This window comes from Bicyclus anynana, chromosome 12 (assembly GCF_947172395.1).
Source record: "Bicyclus anynana chromosome 12, ilBicAnyn1.1, whole genome shotgun sequence".
Lineage (NCBI taxonomy): Eukaryota > Metazoa > Arthropoda > Insecta > Lepidoptera > Nymphalidae > Bicyclus > Bicyclus anynana.
In genome coordinates, this window is record NC_069094.1 from 2,009,240 (window position 1) to 2,031,778 (window position 22,539).

At 36.3% G+C, this 22,539-nt stretch overlaps 1 protein-coding gene across 1 annotated transcript in view; it reads right to left on the bottom strand.

The window, feature by feature from the left end:
• LOC112046261 (uncharacterized) overlaps window positions 1-22,539 on the bottom strand; it is a 65,656-nt gene that overhangs the window by 13,553 nt on the left and 29,564 nt on the right. Inside the window, exons 2-3 of the mRNA XM_024082856.2 lie at window positions 21,709-21,819; window positions 4,266-4,385 (exon numbers count right to left, since the gene is read on the bottom strand). Coding sequence (XP_023938624.2) covers window positions 4,266-4,385; window positions 21,709-21,774 — 186 coding nt within the window. The 5' untranslated portion in view covers window positions 21,775-21,819. The remainder of the gene's footprint in view (window positions 1-4,265; window positions 4,386-21,708; window positions 21,820-22,539) is intronic.

The following is a 22,539-nucleotide window of genomic DNA, read 5'->3' on the forward strand; positions in this document are numbered from 1 at the left end:
TTATTTTCACAATAAATAAATCATAGGTTTACAGTAGCGTCTCATGTATTTTGGATACCTGCGTGTTTGTGGAGACTTGCTCTGTGACACCTGGACAGGTACTAAGTAAGGTATTCAGTAATTTTGCTTATTAACATATAACCTAAGATTAAAGATTTCATAATATATTACAAGACAATTATAAACAAAAATTGCTTTTTTAAATGTGTTAAATAATTTTCAATTGTAAACACTATATTTACAAGGGCCAACTTGGCTCCGATTCCGACTGGTGTGGGTTCGCCTCTGCCTCCAATTCCGGGGGGTGTGGGTTCGAATCCGATCCGGGACATGCACCTCCAACTTTTCGGTTGAGTGCATTTTAAGAAATTAAATATCATGTGTCTCAAACGGTGAAGGAAAACATCGTGAGGAAACCTGCATACCAGAGAATTTTTTTAATTCTCTGCGTGTCTGAAGACTGCCAATCCACAATGGGCCAGCGTGGTGGACTAAGGCCTAACCCCTCTCATTCTTAGAGGAGACTCGAGCTCAGCAGTGAGCCTAATATGGGTTGATAACGAATATTTACAAGCAATCGGAATCACAGACGGAGTATTTTGATGTAATATCATTTTATACATAGAACCCTCAATTCTTCAATACAATTTTGTATGGAACGTCAAAACGCTTTGATATCCCGACGCCTGTGTTAGAAAGAAATTGGTTTTCCGAACAAAGATTTGCAAGCTATCCTATCTATGATTCTACTCGAACCCATCTTGAACTTTGATGAAAGGAATACACGCAATTGAATATATCAATATGAATATGGAGGATAATAATAGTACCTTGATGGTAACGTAACATTTATTTAGCAAAAAGAGAACATAGTTTCCAAGTGCGGAAAAAGCCCAGGAACGAAGAAAAACCTCTAGTTATCAGTGACGAAAGATGGAATGAAATGGAAGGATGGATGAAGGTAAGCTGTCCCAAAGAAAAGGAAATTCATATAGCGTGTTACAAACTCCGCATTGATTGTTAGAGGTAACCCGGCGGGAATCGGCTTGCATGAACTTTTCGCCGCTGCTAGTTATATTTAACTAGTTATAAAAGTCAAAAGTCAAAATTCATTTATTTCAATTAGGCTTGGTTTACAAGCACTTTGAAAGATCAAGATTATGTCATAATTTAATTTAATCTATAGTAAAAAAGAAAAAAGACTAGCTTGTCGCTCGCGAACCCATGGTTTTCACGAACGCAAAACCTAGTTCTTAGATTAATTTAAACGCAATATAAGAGTCCTGGCATTCTTAATTAACCTGTTAAACGCAAAACTAATTTTGACATCATACTGATCAGGGTTACAGAAAAGGGTTTCTCCTGTACCTTTGATAGATTTTATCAATTATTTGTTTTTTATCGAGGAAACGAGTACTTTCCGACATTGAAATCATTGACAAAATCTATATATCTATAAAAATTTTAATAAAAAAAATCAACCGACTTCCAACTCAAAAATTAACCTAAACTAAAAAGCAAAAAATAACATCTTACCTATGTGCTACCTTCTGATCAGTTTGAAGGCGGTGCCAAGCCAGTGATGTTTTAATTCAAGCCGTTTAAATTACACAATTTATGTGGTTCTTTCAGAAACGGCTTTAATTAAAACATGACACTGGATTGGCACCGCCTTCAAACTGATCAGAAGGTAGCACATAGGTAAGATGTTATTTTTTGCTTTTTAGTTTAGGTTAATTTTTGAGTTGGAAGTCGGTTGATTTTTTTTATTAAAATTTTTATTTTTTAATTTTTAGTGTTAGCACACTGAGTGTGAACAAACCTACTGACTGTCTGACTGTCCTCCGTCTTCATCACCAGACTCCCTATGCAGTCACAATCCATATGGGTGGAAAATTCTCATCAATATAAAATTTATCAAGTCCAAACACAAGGTAGCTACTGTGAACCGTCGAGGAGTTCCCTTAACTCTCCTTCATCTTCATCACCAGACCTCTAATACAGTCACAACCTATCCAGGTGGAAAGTTCTCATCAATACAAAATTATCATGTCAAAACACAAGGTAGCTACTGTGAACCGTCGAGGAGTTCCCTTAACTATCCTTCGTCTTCATCACCAGACCCCTAATAAAGTCACAACCCATCTAGGTGGAAAGTTCTCATCAATACAAATTTATCAAGTCCAAACACAAGGTAGCTACTGTGAACCGTCGAGGAGTTCTCTTCACTGTACTTCGTCTTCATTATCAGACCCTTAATACAGTCACAACCCATCTAGGTGGAAAGTTCTCATCAATACAAATAAACCAAGCCCAAACAAAAGGTACCTGCTGTAAATCGTTGACGAGTTCCATCGTCTGTGTTTCGGCTCCATCACCAGACCAACTCCAGACCTTCATAAAATTGTAGTGGTTAAAAAAAAAAAAAAAAAAAAAAAAAAAAAAACATACATACAGCCGAACGTAGAACCTCCTCCTTTTTGGAAGTCGGTTAAAAATCTAGTAAACAATTTTAATATTAGGCAAGAAAAGTCGTTAGTTAATAACAAATTAGAAGGATAAAAGTAACGGCTAGTTTTATAATTACAATGACAAGGAAAATAATTAGGTACTTACTCACATTAGGAATAAAGTCGTTTTCCTTTTAAATAAATTCTAAATAATATGTTAATGTAAAAGTTTTAAAACATGTACATGAGAACGTCCACGATTTTGTCTTAAAAAATGTGTAAGTTTTCATCCTTTAAACCGTTTTTATTTTACGTTTTAACGATAGTCAACGATAGTTATGTTACTTAAATTGACATTTTTATAAAAAAATCAACCCCCCATTAAATCCCATAAAGGTGAGATTTGAATTTTTAGACAAATTTAACCTCTTTCAACCCAAGTAATAGTTTTTATTACAATATTCCCACTGGAGCGGAATCTATGCTATATATTATATATATCTATTAGTAATATATCATTCTTATTTTGTTAAAGTTCAAGGTTACATGAAACCTTCATCCATTTCCATTCTAAAATTCAAACAATTCGACAAGCAAAGTTATCCATTAGAATGTCAATAGGATTAAATCTGAATGTTAATTAAGATTATCGTAAAGATGGACGTTTGGGCTCACTAAAGTGATTAAACGGCAAAGATTTCAGTCGAAGATATGCCTCTGCAAACACTTGTATTTTATGTATTTTAGTAGTAATAGAGGTATTTGTAATTATGGTCTGGCAAGTTCGTTTATAACATGATATGCGGGCGACAGAGGGCAAAACTGCGCGGGTGTGAAACCATCATGGGCTTTTCATTGCTACACGCCCCCCGGCGCGCGCGGAACATCGGGAATGTTACGAACGAAGTTGTCAAGCTATCATCATCACCATCATCATATCAGCCGATGGACGTCCACTGCAGGACATAGGTCTTTTGTAGGGACTTCCTAACATCACGATACTGAGCCTGCATCCAGCGAATCCCTGCGACTCGTTTGATGTCGTCAGTCCACCTAGTGGGGGGTCGACCAACACTGCGCTTAATAGTGCAGGGTCGCCATTCTAACACCTTGCGACCCCAACGTCCATCGGCTCTTTGAACTGTGTGCCCAGCCCATTGCCAAGCTATAGCTTCTTGTATTTGACAGAATCGAGACCGGGAGCCGCGGCAAAAAAAGCTGAAACCGGTAATTGGCACAAGTTTGCCCCTCTGACTGAGAGTTACATATTTGTTCCTTTTGCCGTGGAGACCCTTGGGCCATGGAGTCGAAGTGCCAAAAAATTCATTTGGACCATTTCACCGCGACTAGTTGCCTCAACTGGTAACAGAAGGGCTGGCTCATTTTTTGCGCAAAGGATCAGCCTCGCTGTCCAGCGCGGAAAATATGCAGCCAATATTTTTGCAATCATTCCACGTGGGCATGATTTATATAGTTATTAGGATAAGTTAGTTCCTTATAATATAATGGAATGGCAACCACGCACTAGAAAACGCAGTGTTAGTCGACCCCCCCACCAGGTGGACTGAAGATATCAAGCGAGTAGCAGGCGGCACAGGACTGTGATCTTTGAAAGTCCCTACAGAAGGCCTATGTCCCGAAGTGGACGTCCATCGGCTGATATGATGATGATGATAGATTTAGGTTGCATTTACATTGTTTGAGATGGACACCTAAATTCTATGATTTGTTTTCTAGATCTCATGATACGGAGCCGCGATTAATTAGTGGAAAAATGATAGTCGCATACAATAAATAATCGATGGCCATTGGTACCTGAAGAACTCGAAGTCGCAGCACCAAAGCGAGTGGGTACGACAGAGGGTGACGGAAGATGGCGCCGTCCCGCTCTGCCGTCAGCGGCGCCGCGGACTCCTTCCGGTGTGACAGTGCTGCCTGCAAATAATAAACTACCTTCAATATTTTGGGGTAGGGGTATTTACCTTCAATATTCATATTTAGGGTTAAAAGGACGGAATAAGATCGAAATACCGGACGGATGACAAAAACGAATCGCACGTAGTTGATGTGACTTGCTCCCAGCTTTACTGATCTGTTTTACCCGCCTAGAGATAGAGAGAGATAAATATAGATCTCTCTATTTATCTTTTGGCTATAAAAAAAGGAAGAAAAATGCGTTTATTTCAACATTATGCCACACATGACAATATTTTTTATTTGACTTTTTTTAAAGATTTAACTATCCAGACTATAATCTATCTCTACTTCAAATATCAGGTGATTCGGTTCAGTAGCCGAGGCGTGAAAGAGTAACAAATATTCATACCATCAAAATCATCAGGATTTCGTATATCTCGGGAATCCATGGGGTTTTTCGGGATAAAAAGTAGCCTAAGTGTTAATCCAGAGTAAAATCTATTTCCATCCCAAATTTCAGCTTAATCGCTTCAGTAGTAGCGGCGTTAAAGAGTAACAAACATCCATACAAACTTTCGCGTTTATAATATTAGTAGAATAGACCTGGACAGCCCACCACCTCCCATGGCCCTTTCAACCTCTCGGTAATATGGGCCGAATCGAGGGAGGGCGAAACAATATTAGTAGAATAGTAGAAAGTAGGATTGTAGTCAAGGGCCAATTTGTAAAATAATAAAAAAAGGGAATCTTCTGTAAGTATAAAATAGCGCACAATGTTGCCCGTACCTTTGTATTTCATCATAAACGTCTGTGTATGGAACTGGTGATATTAGTAAGTTATAGCGGGTCTAAGTAATTTAAGCTCTTTACATGGGCCAACTCGCGACCCTTCTCTTTTCGGGCAATTACACAAACAAAGGCATGAATCCGTACAATGTATAGGCCAAGAGCTCAAGGAGGAAATTGCGGGAGGTATGAAAAAAGGTATATTGAAGTGGTCGTTTTACCGAAAAATTAGAAGAGGTTGTACAAGTGGTATCCAGATCGAAACTCTTTTATAATTTTCTAGTACACGCATTTGACTTTGTCCGTTCAAGATTTTAATAGAGTCCAGAGAAATTAAGTACTTGAATTTAAAAATAAATAATTAAAATGTAAAAAATATAATGTTTAAAAATTAAAAATGACAAATACACTAAGAATTATATACGAAATGTTTGTTAAATAAGATTTTATCTGAAACTTTCTTCATTAAATGATATTTTCTAATACAATTTTACTAAACATACTAGTAAAAGTACTTTTTGCGTTGCCAACATCTTCGAATACAGCCATAGTAAGAAACCAGAGTGCTAAAAGTAAGAAACCAAGTAACATTTAAAGAAAAACTTTCCCCATTTCAGTTGGTTAGGCTCTCACTCTATTATAGTACAGGATCCTAATGTAAGAAAACCTTCACCCTTCTGTTTACTGGGTGCAAAGATTTTTATGTCAAATTAAATATACATGTATTACCAACGGTTTGCTAATATACATATGTATTGGCATGATATGGCCACAATAATTATGATTAATTATCAATTTAATTTTGTGTTACAAACTTTCATTAGTTTGGTTAACCGACAAAGTCCATACCAATCGAGTGACCTAAATATAAAGCCTGTATAGAATATGCAAACGTTAGATTGACTATTTTTTCACGTCACAACTCCTGGGTACGCAGGTATAAACAAGTAAATCGATACTAGTAACTAGCAGTATGGTTAGTGATTAATGAATTAAAGTTGAAATATCATGACGAACACAATGGTATAGGGTTGTCTGAAATAATCACTCCTGGATTCCGGTCATGATCATAATTATATCCTGGACTGATTTTTTTTAGACAAACCATTGACAATATATTTATTGACATATTTAATTTGGTATAAAACTCTCTACTACTCGTTGACATATAGATACGAAATTGAGATTCTATGTAACAAATGTCATCCGGTGCCTACTGATGGACATCATACATATATAGTTAGAAGACATTGTTCAATTGATTTGATGTTTATTTTAATAGGTTTATAATAAAGACCAAAATAGTAAATAGGGCAGCAGATGGGTGAAGAGCGTTTCTAATTCGGATCCTAGACTATAACGAAGTTGAATGTTACAAATAAAGCGCTTGCGTACAAACTAGAACTTCGCCTGGCAACTAACGTTTGTTTACAAAGTCCGGGATTAACACAACACTGATCATACATATAATATGCGTTCTTCATTGTACTCTGTCTACGAGTAACATAGCTATTGAGTAAATAAAGTGCAATACAAGTTTTAGTGAAAAATCTTCGATTTGAGACATATTTCTGTTAATAAGGTTTGATGTGATACGTTAAAACATAAAAAGTCGTTTATGCTAAACTTCGTCAACTTGTAAAAGCTGTTATTTTGTCAGTTCACCCTCTTATAGGTATGTACCACGACATTAGTTATGACGTTTATATTATCGTGATTATTGGGAGGTAGAAAAGGTGTACCTACTTACACACCTAGTTAAGTATACCTACTTACCTAGGTGTGTAAGTAGCTATACTTACGTCTATAGCTACCGTAATGGTGCCCCATTAAAGTAGTTATGGAGTACAGAAAACCATCATATAGTTAAAATATAAAGCGAAGTAATTGTTTATGTTTTTCTTCAGATTACAAATTATGTCCAAATATTCGATTACTTTCTTGCCTAGTAATTAATTACTTTAATTAATTTGAGGCATTTTAAATTTTTTCATTAAACTTACCGTATAAAACAAGACTAAAAATAAAAGTAATGAAAATAGTTTTTTTTAATCCTGAAATTAAAGATAATAAAAATTGCCTAGGCATTTAAATGTGGTTACATCCTAAAGGAGAAGAATAAATAAAAGGAATTAATTAAAAAACCGTCAGTAGCTCCACGGTTAAGGGTAAACACTGTGAGGTCATACATTCATACTAGTCATAACACAGTCTTTACGACTTATAAAAAAAATAGAAAAGTGACTATAGTTTTCCGAATTTGTTTCAGAAGTAATGAGTGATCCAGAGAGTGATGAAGAATCTAAGGTTCTCAAAAAGCTTAAAGATTCTTCAGATTCCAGCTCTGATGAAGAATATACCACACTACAGTATCGAGATGAAACAGGTGAGATACGTATTACAACATATCAGATTCAGTAGAATTTGAAGTTGGTTGGCCAACGAATTAAACCTTCTTCTTTGCGGCAGTGCTGTGGTTCTCAACATAGAGGTCCTGGGTTTACGATTCTCAGCTCAGGTCAGATTAGTATTTCATAATTTTTAAATTACTCAGGTTTGCTCTGGTGGTAGGCATCAGGTCGTAGTTAGTTACCACCCTACTGGTAAATACGTACTGCTAGGCATTCTGGTAGAATGTTGCGTAGAAATCGTCGGATATACGGGTAGAATAAATTTGGGCCTCTTCCAAGTTAAGTCCGCTTCTATCTTTAAACTGCACAACAGCTGGGATTGCAGTCAAGTAACTTGTCAAAGAACAAAAAGGCGGTAGATATAAATTAGCCAAAGTAAAAGACAAAATAAGAACAATATTTTCATCAATCCAATTCAAAAATCGAAAAGAAGCTCATGATCCCTTAGCAATAGTTTAATTAACCCTAGCTGTTAACCCTAGCGGTTAATTATCAATTAAAGCTACGACAGGAAAAGCAAATACAGATCATGTTCAAAATAAGTCAAATAATAATTAATGATTCTTTATTTAAAGCAAAAGATTCATTTTATTTGCTCGTTAGCATCAGATATCATGAAGCCACGGAAACTCTATTAATTAACGCCACCGCCCACTCTTAATTAATATCGGAACAATAAACAGTCTGCAGTTGTATTGCGGGCAGGTACATGTTCAGAGTGATTTATTGCGTCCTATATCTGGGGCACGATAAGGCTGTTTCGACGTATATGACGCTTGTGAAGTTAAGTCAAAATTTACAGTTACGTTTGAATTAGAATCGCATTGCTAAGAGCGGTTTCAGACTAGCGTTCTAAACGTGCGTATAAGTTTGTTTTAGGAAGCGCATGTAGGCGCGTATAGGCACGCAACATCAAGTCTTATTAGTATCATAATAGTATTCCATATCGGTGCCCCCCCCCCCCCCCCCCCCCGGCCCATTATACGCCTATGGTTTCGTTGCAATCTATCGCTAAGAAAATATTATCGTTGCCAGAATTCACAACAATAACTGTGACAATAATTATGAAATTCAAATTATCCGTCTAAACACCATGAAGCTTTATTTAAACAATTTACGACAGATAATAATAATAAAGAACCAGTGTTGGGGTCTGTATCGTCTAATCATATTGTATAACTAGATGACGCCACGCGGTTTCGCTCGCGTGGTTCCCGTTCCCGTAGGAATACGGGGATAATTTACAGACTAGCCTTCCTCGAGAAATAGGCTATCTAACACTGAAAGAATTTTTCAAATCGGACCAGTAGTTCCTGAGATTAGCGCGTTCAAACAAACAAACAAGCTCTTCAGCTTTTTACTCGTAATATTATTATAGATAATTTAAAAGAAGATATATTTAAAAGAAAACAAATATTAATTCTTTTCCATATAAAATGAATAAAATATAACAATAAAATGTTGATGTTATTTTTCAAGAGAAAATTTTAGTCCAAGTAAACATTTATTTAATCAACGTATACAATCTAAATATCATTCGAACAAATATTGTAAGTTGGAAGCTTTTTCGGTTATGTTCAAGAACTTTAAATTTAGCTAGGCAAGAACAACAACACGAGTGAGGAAGGGGAGTGTTAGTTAATTGTCAAGGAATTCCTTAACCCTATAGGTACAAGTTGGTCATATTTTCAAGGCTCTGCTCAGAGTTGGATTCACACCCGCATGGTGAATCCGTGAAATGCTAACATATTCGTCTCTTTCATGTATTTTTAATGTTCTCATATCACCGACTCTTTAAAAATAGAATATTAGAACAAATAAAAAAGTACACGTGTACTTTATTATTTGTTCGATTTAGTAAATATACAGGGAATCTTTATATTTTTATACTAGCAAAAGACACGCAGTTTCACCCGCGTGGTTCCCGTTCCCGTAGGAATACTGGGATAAAATATAGCATAAAATACAGTATAGGTTTCCAACAGTGAAGTTTTTCAAATCGGTGTCAGAGTCTATTTAAATGCAAACAGACAATCAAATCTTTCCTCTCTAGAATATTTTACTAATATTATTATAATATTGTGTAAGGTTCAGGCCAGTGTGGAAGTAAAACGTCGTAGTGCACAATAACAATTTTACTATTTATTCACTTATCTTAACTTAGTAACACTTTTTAGTAATCACTGCAAAATCTCAAGACTGAATGCCCGACTCGACCGCAGTCGTCGTACCCCCCTACCGACCCACAGTTGGTCGGCCGTGATTGGTCGACGTCTGCGATTGTTCTTGCTCACTGATTGGTCGACATCAATTGACCATCTTTTTATTAAATAAGAATCAAAAATAACACTTTTAGAATTGAAAGTACATATAACAGTTATTTAGTAGACATATAATTCTACGGAAACCTAACAGCTCGGCCATCCTACGCGAGTCCCTTCGCTTGTTTTTAATACATTAATTTCAATATAATCACTAAACTTATTTGTAAGTTACACTTAAGTTAAAAAAATAAAGTGTAGATATAACATTTTTTATTTTTTTATTTATTTTTTTATTTCATTCATAGGTGATTTTTAACAATAAAGAAATGAAACTTAGTGAATAAAATTAATGCATCCGTAGAATAAAGTTTTTAAATTACATTTATCATCTTATAAGTCCTAATTAATGAATAATATAGCTACTAAAAAAATATTAATTAAGTGAATAAATACATTTTTTAATCAATCTTTTATAAGTATCAAAAATGAATAAGCAAATAAAATTAACGAGAAAAATAAATACTTATAATTACACTTGTTAAGTTTAACATAATGTATAATGGTTTATAATATTAAGTAATTTCTGTTCGAAGACACAACCAGACATTTACATTAATCTTCTTTTTCAGTATTAGATTCAGATTCAGATTCATAATTTCTACTGTAATTCATCCATGGCTGGATTTTATCAACAGACACCACGGATTCGTATTTCCGGCCATGTTTTTGTGTCAAAGGTGTGTCTTCAATCAGAAATCTGTCGTTATTTCTACCACGCGGTAGGGACCTTGATATTTTGATACAAGTTTTTGTGAGGTACTTGCCTTGCCACTCGAACTAAATCACCTTCTTTATATTGTGTTGCCGCCTTTCTATGTTTATAATAGTTAACTGCGTCTCTTACCTGTTGCTCTTATTTTCTCTCCTGTCTCTTTCCTAATCACATCTAATTCTTCTAACGGAATCCTATTGATTGTATCGCTAATTATATTACGTAACTTACCTTCTGTCTTGCTGGTTACATTAAAGCCAGATAATAATTCAGAGGGGTTCTTTTGTATAGTTTTGTTTTTAGTTGTACCTGTATATCTTCAACATCATCATCCCAGAACTTCTCGTATTCGCCATGACTGCATGTAGCTAGCGCGTCTAAAATTGTCCTGTTAAACCTTTCGACTTGACCGTTTGCTCTAGGAGTCGCAACAGCATTTTTAATATGATTAATGCCGTATGATTTAACGAAGTCTTGGAATGTTTTGCTGGTAAAGCCCGTTCCCCTATCTGTAATTAAACGTGACTGAACTCCAAATTAACTTACATATTGCTTCATCACCCGTATTGAAGTGATAGATTTAGTATTTTTGACTGCATTAATGCTAACGTATTTTGTGAAGCCATCGATAATTACTAGCAAGTAGCAGTTCCCTTTCTTACTTCTGATGAAGGGTCCCAAATGATCTGCATGCACAGTATGAAAAGGTTTGGTTACTTTTTATATATACATCCCTTCGTGTTTACCACCAGGAGCTTTATGATGGGCGTACTCTAAACAGGAGGCGACATATTTTTTTACGAACCTGCGCATTTTTGGGAACCAAAAATGTTCTTTAATGCGGTGCAAAGTTTTCTTTAACCCCCAATGACCTAGGTCATCATGATTCATCTTCAAAACCTGCCATCTCACGCCTCGAGGTAACCATTTTATCTCTTCTCCTACTATACGACTCTATATAAACTCTGTCGTTTGAGTTTATAATTTGTGTATACATCCGTGGCTTTTTCAATAGATGGATCATCAGCAGACGGCACCGTTGATATCCAATCATAGTTCGATTTTTCGATTGCTAAGACATCTAGAACATGCTCTTCACTCACTGTGTTATTTATCGGGTTTCTGCTAAGGGCGTCTGCGTGCATCATGCGAGTTCCGGGACGATATTCTATAGTGCAGTCGTACTCCTGTAGCTGGATCCACTAGCGAGATATCCGGGGTATCAAGTCCCTTTTGGTTAACGTTGTTCTAAGCGCGTTACAGTCCGTGTAAATTTTAAAAGGTATTCCTATAAGATACACCCTGAACCTGTTTAACGAGGCGATAACCGCTAACGTCTCCAACTCATAAGAGTGTAGCTTACGTTCGTCGCTTGTCGTCTTTCGGCTAAAGTACGACACAGATTGCAATGCACTATTGGAGTTCCGTTGAAGCAATATACCTGCTAGACCTACCTGACATGCATCTGTGTGTAGTTCTACATCTGCCTTGGGGTCACACAAGAATAGGTCGAACTGTTAGCAACTCTTTGACTTTTTCGAATGCTTGTTGAGCATCATTGTTCCACGACCATGCTACATTTTTCTGCAACAAATCTGTTAATGGTGCAGTAAGGATTGCATATCCTTTAATAAAGCGTCTAAAAAAAACCTGAAAGTCCGAGAAATTATCGACAGCTTCTATTTTTCTACTACCAGGCCAAATCCCAGGAAGTCTATAGTATCAAGAAAGGAATGTCACTTACTAAGCTTTAAAGTTAACTCACCTTGCTTTAGTAGCTGTAATACTTCTTCCAGTCTCTGTAAACCATCCTCGAAGTTCTTTGATGGGATCAATAATATATCGTCCATGTAAACGATGGCATACTTAATTTTAGCTTCCAATAGTATTTGATTTATGGTCCTCTTTTAAATATACTACACAATCTAGCATAGGACAACCAGTGGAAATTTGCACTGCGCGCATATTTGGGACGATCCTTTGAAATTTAATTTCCTCTGGGGTTTTAATTATCAAGATGTCTGGTCTTTCAGTGAAGGAATGGCCGTAGATTCGTTGACAGTGATGTCCATGACGTATTTATTAATTTCAACATCTTCAGTCATTACTTCTGAGATCTGCTTGTGATTAAGATCGTTACCCGAAGTAGCCGTAGTCTTAGTCTCAATTGTAGAGTAGAGTAAGGTGACCGAATCGATTGCACGCCGTGCACCTGGAGGGAGGTTTTACGCACTTAAAGCTGCGGTGACCTACCTCGTCGCAATTATGGCATTTACCCGATGATGAAGCTTTATCACAGTTAAAACAGTCGTTACAGTTAAAACACCGAATTAACTGATTAAAATAATTACCTGATTTAGAAGAATCTGCTTTATTTGTGTTGACTGCGTATCTACCTTTCCGCATATTGTCAAGATCCCTGCATATACCTAAATTAACAGTTTTAAAATATTTAAGTACCTGTTCTGGTTCCCGACATTGAGCTGCTTGTGCGCCTACTTTTATAGCTCGATCCTCTACACCATGTAACAGACATGTTGCCTGTTTTCCGGATATTTTGCACCTATTTGACCTTTGCGTAGTAATAATGTTCTAATGACTCACCATATTTTACCCTTTTAGACAACATTTCGGTTAAGAGTTCGGCATAATCCTCTTTACATGGGAAAGATTCTATTAATTTCTTTTTCCATTTCAGCCACGTATGTAGTATCGAAGTTAAACCCTGATACCATGTTCTGGCTACGCCGGTTAATTTAGGCAATGAGTAGTGTATGATTTCCCTTTCTTCATATATTTCGGCACACTCCTCCACTTTATTGATCCAAGTTAAAATAGATTGGTCGTTAGACCAAGGGTCGAACTCCGGTACCACATTCGTATTAAACGTTATTTTAGGTTTATCCGAACTCTTAACTTTTTCTAAAATAGCTAAAAATTTATCCATCATATATTCATCTTTACGTCTTAACGTTTTCGACCTTTTTGGAGGCGGCGACTTGCGGCGACTGAACTTGAAGAATCGCTTGTTTCATTGTTTTCAGTTTCAGCGTGACGTCGCTTTGACCGTGATTTTCTGTTCCTTCTACTAGATTCTTTCCTTGACTCTCCTGTACAACCATCCGTATCAGACATATTTCCTCCTCCATTTACATGTTCCGGTTCTTTTCTAAACTGTAACCTCAACCCCCCACCTGGGATTGAGTTCCTTAGATGAGACCCCCCACCTGGGGCCTCACCCCTCCTTAGGTGAGACTCCCCACCTGGAGCCTCACAACCTCCTTAGATGAGACCCCCCACCTGGAGCCTCACCCCTCTTTAGATGAGACCCCCCCCACCTGGGGCCTCACCCCTTGCATATATGACCCATCACCTAGGGTATCCTTCCTTGACATCATCCCTCCACCTAGGGATTCTGTCCTTTGCCTTAACTCCCCACCTGGAGTTTTTTTTCTTTTAGACCCTTTACCTTGGGTATACTCGGTATCATTTTCCATTATCTGAAACTTTCAAGAACCCAGCTTAGAATTTTATATATATAAAAATAAAAAATTCGTACTATTTTAAAAGTTCTGATACCTATTTTCGATTATCTATAAGTTTGAATAAATACGGTTAGTAATAATTTTTTTATTTGAACACGTGGTAATCTTTCTTAGATGTTAAAAATGTAAACAAAAAAAAATATCCAATAAATAAAAAATAAAAAAAAAAGTGTATATAAAAAAAACTAAAGTATCCAGAAGAATTAAAATATATAAATATAAATAATAAAAAAAAAAACAATCTCATATTAACACCAAATCGAGTTGAATTTATTTTTGTGATTCATTTAATGATAATTTTATACTATAGACCCTACAAAATCACCGCAAAAGGTGATCCGAATAATAGGCTACAACACTGAGTGAACACATGCACAATCTTGTCTTTATTTCTATTATATACGTATGTATATCTATAGTTTTTACACTTTCTGAACAGACAACTCGACATTGTACGTATTTAGACGATATTTAAGTATAATTGTTTTAAATAATCGTTCATTGTTGACCACATCTAACATTGAATTGACTATAAATTTCCTCTTTTGAAAGCCTCATTTTTCATGCGTTAGTGAATTGTATTGGATTTATTACCTTCGAGTTACACTTAGTTTATTATTTTGCTTAGGTAGACAATGCTTTTATTTTTAAGTTTGAGTTTTAAGTTAGAATGCAAGTACTTACGTTTTTCCGAGCGCGTGGACGTAGCAAGAAAATGTAAATTTTCTTGATTATCCCACTTCTGATCTGTAAGGTTCAGGCCAGTGTGGAAGTAAAACGTCGTAGTGCACAATAACAATTTTACTATTTATTCACTTATCTTAACTTAGTAACACTTTTTAGTAATCACTGCAAAATCTCAAGACTGAATGCCCGACTCGACCGCAGTCGTCGTACCCCCCTACCGACCCACAGTTGGTCGGCCGTGATTGGTCGACGTCTGCGATTGTTCTTGCTCACTGATTGGTCGACATCAATTGACCATCTTTTTATTAAATAAGAATCAAAAATAACACTTTTAGAATTGAAAGTACATATAACAGTTATTTAGTAGACATATAATTCTACGGAAACCTAACAATTGGTACAGATAAATGTCTAAATATCTAATATCATTATCAACCCATATTGTGCTTACTGCTGAGCTCGAGTCTCTTCTCAGAATGAGAGGGGTTAGGCCAGTAGTCTACCACGCTGGTCCAATGCGGATTGGCAAACTTTACTCACGCAGAGAATTAAGAAAATTCTCTGGTATGCAGGTTTCTTTACGATATTTTTCCTTCACCGTTTGAGACACGTGATATTTAATGTCTTATAATGCACACAACTGAAAAGTTGGTGGTGCATGCCCCAGACCGGATTCACACCCACACCCTCCAGATTCGGAGGCAGAGGTCATATCCACTCACGGCCCAATAATTATTAATTGCTTAAATTATTAATTTATAATAATCATATATTAATATCTAATATATGATAGTCTAAATAGATTTTATATTACGTTTTGAAAAAGCAATTAGAAACTGTCAAATTGTCAACAATTATTTAGACAATATGTAAGTTGTCATCACATCAAAAATAAACTTGTTAAATTACATAATTTATATTATTAAATATTACAGAAAAAGTACCAGCTGAAGAAATGGCGCAACCATTGCCTCGGAGAAAAAGGTTTATTCCCAAATATGACGTTGAAGGAGTAGTCAAAATAGTACTTGGGGAGGAAACACAAATACAGATTGAAATGGTTATTGGCACTCATATAATTGCCCAAAATCCATGGAAGTTCGTTGAAAAAGATAAAATATTAGAAAGTATTGAATCTAGCGGTGATGCTTCAGAATTTTTTCCCTTTAAAGTGTATCTTGAAAATTATACAGAAGATTTGGTACTGATGGGATATATTGTCGATGAGTCCAAGGACGTTGACGAGTTTTACATGTGTCTAACAACTGAAGCACGAGATCATTGCAAACAACAATCTGATAAGTTTATAAAAAGGCAACAAAAGAAACTTGAAAAAGCAGTCAACAAAAAGCCTCGACCATGGAAAAGCTTAGGAAGTGAAATGGAAATAAAGGAATTAATACCAATTAATACACGACCTTTATTAGAAATAGAAGTTAAGGCAAAGTTTCCTAAAGAATATGAACCCCATAAATTCATTATAAGAGATACTAATTCTGTTCGTGATGGTTTTATAGAACTTACACCGTACAGGCAAAAGTTCAACAATATATTTCGACAAAGAGTTGAGTCTGCGTGTCAAGCTACTCCAAGCACAGTTGAAAACTTCGCACAAACAGTTTTGCGATATCCACAAAACAAATGGACTCAATCAATTGCTGACGCCTTAGGCAAGGTAAATTTTGCAGATATTGAAGCCGGTGGCGACACAGGGCAAGATAGACGAGGTGATAAAAATCAGCTACAAGAAGAAAGTTCTGACGAGGAGGAAGAGCACAAAGAACCAGTAGATGAAGTTGGTCTCCAGACATACAGAAATGCTTTCAGACGTATGCGCAGGCCGTCTTATATAAATACGATTAATAATTTTATGAAGGAAAAGGTGCCAGAAATGGATTCAATTGTGCTATTGAATACTGTAATGGACATGTATAGCAATGACTATCCAAACCTGGCAACAAAAAAGGCTGTTGATATTTATGATACTATGACTTTTGGAGAATATGTGTGCTTCACTGATGTTCGCGCTAAGGACAAATATATATCTAGTGCAGTTTTTCATCCAATGTGGTCTGGAATTGTTGCTATTTGTTATTCTGATGGATCACCAACAGTAATGAAAACTTTAGGGTTTCGTACTGATCCCATACACCGAGCAGTCTATGGAATCAATCCTGTTTTAATCTGGAGTCATATAGATAGCTTAATTCCAAAATTAACCTTAGATGCTCCGCGGGAGGTCAAAGTGCTTTCGTTTTGTCCATTCAATGAAAATATTTTAATAGGTGGATGTATTAACGGTCAAGTTATTGTTTGGGATATAACAGACAAGTTAGAAAATGTTGATAAAATTGAAGTTTTGAGTGAAAAAAGAGAGAAATACAGAATTGCAATGAACGCTCAAATGGGGTGGATGAAAAATGTTCAAGATAAATCCATTGTTCAGTATACTGCTTTGAGTAATTTAATGACTAGTCACTATGGGGCAATAACTGCTATTAATTGGTTTTCCCCTAATTTCAACGTAACAACGACTGGAAAGTGTTTAATGATGGAAAATAAAAAAAAATCAGTTATGTTTTTTACTGGGTCAGAAGATGGTCTTATATTAATTTGGAGTTTGTCTGTTGAAAATGTAACACTTTTTGAAGGCAAGAAAGTAAAGAAGTCTAAGAGGGTATTAAGAAGGCCTTCTGGCTTAATGGTCGACTTTTCACCCTACAAAGTGTTGGATCGTAACTTGCAACCTTGTTATAAAATTCATTTAGGCGTTGCCGGTCATCCTCAAACGTTGCCTCTTCAAAGTTTTGGAATGAATTCTCCTACAATCAAATATACCTATACTCCAAGAAAAACAGGTACAGGAAGAAAATACTTTAATTGTGAAATTATTCCACAAAGCGAGTCTGAAATAAATACTATACTTTATTGTGGAACACAACACGGTGAGTTGAGTAGAATAACGTGGGAAGGTCACGATTTTAATACAGGGGAAGTGGTGAACTCGGAGTATTGCGACATATTGTTTAGTTGTCATATACATGATGGCGCTTTAACGAGAACACAAAAAAATCCGTTTATTAGTCACGTAACATTGACAGTAGGTGGTAAAATGTTTGCTATTTGGTCAGATAAATTGAAAAATCGGCCTATTATTTGGAAAAAGCGGCCTTGTCGTTTAACTGATGGGGCTTGGTCTCTATATAAACCTAGTTTGTTATTCCTGACAACATCTGAAGGAGATTTAGAAACGTGGGACCTTCTTATAAGAAGCGATCAGCCTATATCCATTCAAACATTGTCCGGTAATATGCTTACTAGTGTAAGTTTGCATTCACTGCCTTTGACTAAAAACATAATTGGTGTTAGCGACACAAATGGCGCTTTTAGGATGTTTTTATACCCTTCAATTTTTATGATTGAAAATCCAGCCTATATAGGGCGCACAGAAAGCATGATTATAAGAGAGCTTAAAGTTAAAAATACGTTTATAGAATGGCAAGATAAATGGATGAGAAATAATCCTCAAATATTGCTTGAAATTAGGCGAAAAGAAGGTGAGTTATTGGCTTTAAAGGAAGAAGAAAAACGTAAATTGAGAGAAGAAGAAGAAAAAAAACTTGAAGAAGAAGCAGAGTTTAGACGGCAACAAAAATTAAGAGTTATAGGTCCAGAAGAAAGGTGGCAAATGATCATACAGAAACTTATCGAAAAGACTATTGCCGTTAAAAAGAGAATAAACAGGGCAGAGTTAATTGAACAAGAAAAACCTCTAAGAGAACTAGAAGCACAGCGTTTGGAAAAAGAGCGAAGAATGTTAGAAATTATGAAAAATCAGAAAACGATTTTCAACGATACTGTCGCCATTCTATTTCCAGAAGCTATAAAGAAAGAAGTAAAGCCAAAAAAAAGTTACCTCGGCGATAATAAAACCAACCTCAAAAACGATTATTTAGATGAATATGACTATTTAAAAGACAATGCTAGTAAAATGGTAAGGGAACATCCCTATAAGATAGCTTTCTCTTGGGATAATACTTTGGCTGAGGGTAAAGAACGAAGACTTGCGCTTAATGCTCACGAGGAGTTTTTGAAAATACATAAATGTAGATTGGATGAAGATGGTGGAGAGACACCAATTACAGTAATTCATGAACCTTCTTTGATTGAAGTAGAACACGCTGATTTGGAATTAGGTGGTAAGAGTGAGCAGTGATTTGATTCTTTGTTTCAAACAATTGAATTGTTGCTATCCGAATTGCTTAGTTATTTTATTATTTAAAAAAAATATATAAATCATGTTATTTGTCTTTTATTGTTATTTGTCTATCTTGCTGTTGTCCAAGTTATTCGTACGCTGGGTGTTTCGTTTTTTGTAATTTGAAAAACATGAACTTTTTTACTTGCAACGGAATCCTGTAGATGTTTTAGGTAACAGCATACTACATAAACGCATTTGACTGTATTAGTAGAGGAGCCGAAGAGGGAATTTTTGCAGTTACTCGAGCGCGGCAGATAAACATAAGGGACTATACCTTACACTTTGTCGAGTACCTCCACCGAGTATGAGCCCTTAATATTGGTGGGTACGTTTAGGCCAACCAAAAAAAAAAACTAACTTCATAAATACTCAACCAGCACGTCAGATTAAGATAAGGTAGGTGAGTTGATAGCTAAAAACTGCACATTTCGAAAATCTGACGATTTGAGCCTAACGTAATGGAATGGGAGGGTTTCAAAGTTACAAAATTAAACCCTTATATTTTAGTGCTCGAGGTACGAGTGCGATTAATTTTTTACTTATTTTTAAGGAAATAATCTCCTAATTAATCGCTAAAATTTTTTTTACAATTTCAGTAAGCCAAAGTAATAAAAATTGTTTTTAAAGTCTGTAGTTTTTTTTCCACCGCTAAAAGCGAAAAAAGTAAATAACCATTTATTCGTCCTATAATTTAATCTACTAAATGTAATCGGTCTCAATGACGCTCGAGTAACTGCAAATTTAGCATCCTGGGCTCCGCTACTATATGATATGAACCACACTTCACAACACATCACACTAATAACGTTTTTTTTCTCTCATTTATTTATTACTTCTTTTTTTTTAAATTTTTAACAATATAAGTATTAAATACAAAACATTATTAAAAATTTATAAAAAAAATTCACCCTCCCGCTGCGGGACATTTGAGTGCCCAAGCAACCGGTGGTCAGGGCTCCAGAGTGAGGAACCTCCTCACAATACGCGCCGTCTCAAGAATCACTGCCTTTTGTATCCGACTCTTGATCCAACAGTTAAGCGAAAGCTTCTTAAGGTGTTGGTCGAAGCTTTTCGCTATAAGACCATTGACTGAAACAACTATCGGAACAATAATAGTTGACTCAACATTCCACATGGCGGTAATCTCGTGAGCAAGGTCCAAGTATTTTGATACTTTTTCCTTTTCGGCTTTAACCAGATTATCGTCATGTGGAACTGTAATATCAACAATTATTGCACGACGCACTGACCGATCGACTAGCACTATATCAGGTCTATTGGCTACAATATACCTGTCAGTGATAATCGTTCGGTCCCAGTAGAGCAATGCACTGCTATTTTCAAGAACTGACGCTGGGTCGTACCTATAGTAAGGCATCTCAAAATCGATAAGGTCATATTGAAGAGCAAGCTGTTGGTGGATTATCTTGGCTACTTGATTATGTCTGTGCAAGTATTCGCCGTTAGCAAGATGAGAACACCCGGACACAATATGCCTGAGGGACTCCCCAGGACGATGACACGCTCGACAGATGTCTAGAGTGCCATCTTTCATAATGTGTTTCCGGTAGTTTCTCGTCTTTATAACTTCGTCCATAATTGCACAGACAAAACCCTCGGTTTCCCCAAAGAGGTCACCGAATTGCAACCAAGATACAGATGTTATTTGATCTACATCCGGCCCAGTAAGGGCCTTGTAGAATCGTCCATGCAACTCCTTGCTCTTCCATATTGCCACACGATCTGAGTTACTAATTAATATAGGCTTGCGCCAGTTCTCTTTGCCTAGGGATAGCGGGGTAAGTCCCTTATCCACTGCAACGACATCCTGAAACATACTCACATTCATCTTGAGAAAATGATCTCTGAGATTGCACACCTCATGATTATGGAGGTTCTTGGCGTTTAAGAAGCCACGTCCTCCACACTTGCGTGGGATGTACAATCTCATTACAGATGAACGGGGGTGATGCATCCGGTATGACGTCAGCAGTTTGCGGACTTTACAGTCCAGGGAATCCAGTTCGGTTTGAGTCCACTTTAGAATGCCAAAAGTGTATATGAGTAAGGGCATGACCCAGCTATCGAAGGCACGCACCTTGTTACCGCCTGATAAAAGACTTTTTAGGACTTTTTTCAGGCGGCCAAAGAAGCGTTCCTTCACTACCTGTTTCATATTCCCTGTCTCAATACCAAGTGCTTCTGTCATTCCAAGGTATTTATAGGTCTCGCCTTCAAGGAGTGATCTGAGAATGATAGTTTCTGAAATAACTATATTCTCGGAGCTCACTATCCTTCCTCGCTCTACATTGATGACCGCACACTTGTCTACACCAAATTCCATCCTTATGTCATTGCTAAAGGTTATACTAATAATATGCGAAAGCTTGTGTGTAAGCATGTATGTTTGTTCCTTCTTTGTGCAGCGGCTACTGAAGCAAATTGGCTGAAATTTGGAATGGAAATAGATTTTACTCTGGATAAACACTATTAATCCCGGAAAAATACATGGTTCCCGCGGTATTTGTGAAAAACTGAATTCCACGCTGACGAAGTCGCGGGCGTCCGCTAGTTTTTAAATATATGGTAAATGTTTAAAAAAAATGACTGCTTACCACATTCAGCTCCTCCATGTCGTCGTCACACGTGAACGATGGCGTCATACATATTTTGCGCTTCATAAGTTCTTCAGTCGGTACACTTTGCTAGCAAGCTCACAATCACATCTGGAAATAAAGAAAATCATAGTGAAGTTCTAAGAGTGCGTAAGTCATCATGAAATCTCGAAACCGATTGACGTAGAAAGATGATATTTCGTAGGATGCTAGTTTATAGTTAGTGGATGTCCGCTAAGAACGAATTTTTGCGACAGGGTCGGATTAAGGAGGTCTAAGTGCGGACGAAGTTGCGGGCGTCCGCTAGTGTATGATGACCTAGGATATCTAACAGCGAATTTAAATAATGATTTTAATTGGCTTATTCATTAAATAATATAGGTTTGTTTACCTACCTATCGATATTTTTAATCATAAATAATTTAATTGCAATACATACCTACCAATGCAAGATGTTGCAATTTTACCGTTTATTTATGGTAAAAAATAAGTAAAGTACATAAACTTACCTATAATGGGGGTAATTGCGTAACTTGATCAAATCAAATTGACAGTAAATTCATTACATTTTACTAACTGACAGTTTTCCTTTTTCCTAGGGATTTGACATTTATTTGACGTTTATTTTATTAAAAGGAGCTGTCAAGTGGATCTGATCAAGTTACACAATTACACACCAAATTCAAGTTTTTTGTAAAAAATCCTAGGTCTATAATCATTTGTAACTGGACTAATTGGAATGTTTCGTACCCTTTCTGAACTAAATTGAATTGATTGTCGTCTTCAATTCTAAGAACACAATTGGCACCACGACAAAATTGCAAGGATGGC